The sequence below is a fragment of the Lactuca saligna genome, chromosome 7 (assembly GCF_052625555.1).
Source record: "Lactuca saligna cultivar CGN05327 chromosome 7, ASM5262555v1, whole genome shotgun sequence".
Classification (NCBI taxonomy): domain Eukaryota; kingdom Viridiplantae; phylum Streptophyta; class Magnoliopsida; order Asterales; family Asteraceae; genus Lactuca; species Lactuca saligna.
The window spans coordinates 6,826,110-6,827,545 of NC_136423.1; the positions used below are offsets into that span (position 1 = coordinate 6,826,110).

The 1,436-nt window shown below is 33.1% G+C and overlaps 1 protein-coding gene across 1 annotated transcript; it reads left to right on the forward strand.

Annotated features, from left to right (window-relative positions):
- The first annotated feature begins 227 nt into the window (after window positions 1–227).
- On the forward strand, window positions 228–1,172 carry LOC145006629 (uncharacterized). The gene has a single exon (XM_078965709.1). The coding sequence runs from the start codon at window positions 228–230 to the stop codon at window positions 1,170–1,172; it is 945 nt and encodes a 314-aa protein (XP_078821835.1).
- Window positions 1,173–1,436: the final 264 nt, after the last annotated feature.

The window sequence follows — 1,436 nt, forward strand, 5'->3', positions numbered from 1 at the left end:
GGAAAAAGGAAGGATCGCCGGCTTTTGTATTTATTTATTTATTTATTTATTTTTTGCTATTTCTTTCTTATATATACATATCTAACATCATTTTTTTTCACAACACAATCTCTTGTCTCTCAAAAAAACTTTTTTTTAAAAAAATCAACACTCTCTCAAAAATGTCATCTTCTTCATATTTTAAAGAATTTCAAACTATTTTTTATACCGTTATTGCGTGTGTTCAAATGGCGGAACAAACATACAATGTTGTATGTAACAACGCAGCTGCAAGTTCTCAACGGAGAACACGAAGATATATTTGCAGAAATCGTGAAGAAGCCAACCAACGTTTGGTGCAAGACTATTTTGCAGAGAATGCCACTTATCAAGGGTATTATTTTCGTAGGCGCTTCAGAATGTTCAAAGGTTTATTCGAACGTATAGTTGAAGATGTAACGAGGGAGTGCAATTTTTTCCAACAATGCTACGATGCTAGATGTACACCCGGTTTCACTCCCTTTTCAAGTGCCACTTATCAAGGGTATTATTTTCGTAGGCGCTTCAGAATGCTCAAATGTTTATTCGAACGTATAGTTGAAGATGAAACGAGAATGCCACTTAATCGTTCACCAATATTTAACAACATATACGATGGATCCGCACCAGATTCTTCTTTACAAGTGCGTGGAACGCCATATAAGTATGGTTATTATCTAGTAGATGGAATCTATCCTGAGTATGTTGTGTTTGTTAAATCGTTTACAGCTCCACATGGTTCTAGACGAAAGAAATTCAAGAGAGCTCAAGAAAGAGCTAGGAAAGATGTTGAGCGTGCTTTTGGAGCTCTGAAGAAACGGTGGTTCATATTAAAAAAACCAGCAGCTTATTTAGGCGAGGAAAAACTTCAAAAAATCATGTATACATGTCTTATGTTGCATAACATGATTATTGAAGACGAAGAAAGAGTGATATGTGCGTTTGATGAGGAAGAAACCATACCAAAGACACAACCAATAGAAATTGGTGGTGAAGAGTATATAAACAGGATAGCAGAGATACGTCGCACTGAAACATTTCACAATCTTTGCAATGACTTGGTGGAGCACATTTACGGGGTTCAAAACATTAACCTTAATTTGGATCCACCGGATGACCCCGAAGACGAGTTCTCGAAGAACGACTTTATGTAGTCTGCTTTAGTTATTTTATTTGTGTTTTTTAAGTTTCTAGTATTATTTAAATGTCATGTGTGTGGTTTTTGTGTTTTATTTTATTTTTTTATTTTTTTAGTAATGCAATGTAATGTTTTTTTTTTTTTTTTTTTTTTTTTCAAGTACTGAAAAATTATGTTTTTTTTTATTATTAAAATAGAAGTTTTATTAAATTAAAATATTTAAAAAAAAACACAAAAAAAGGGAATGTGTGGCAACAAACCACACTTGAGTGGTAAAAAA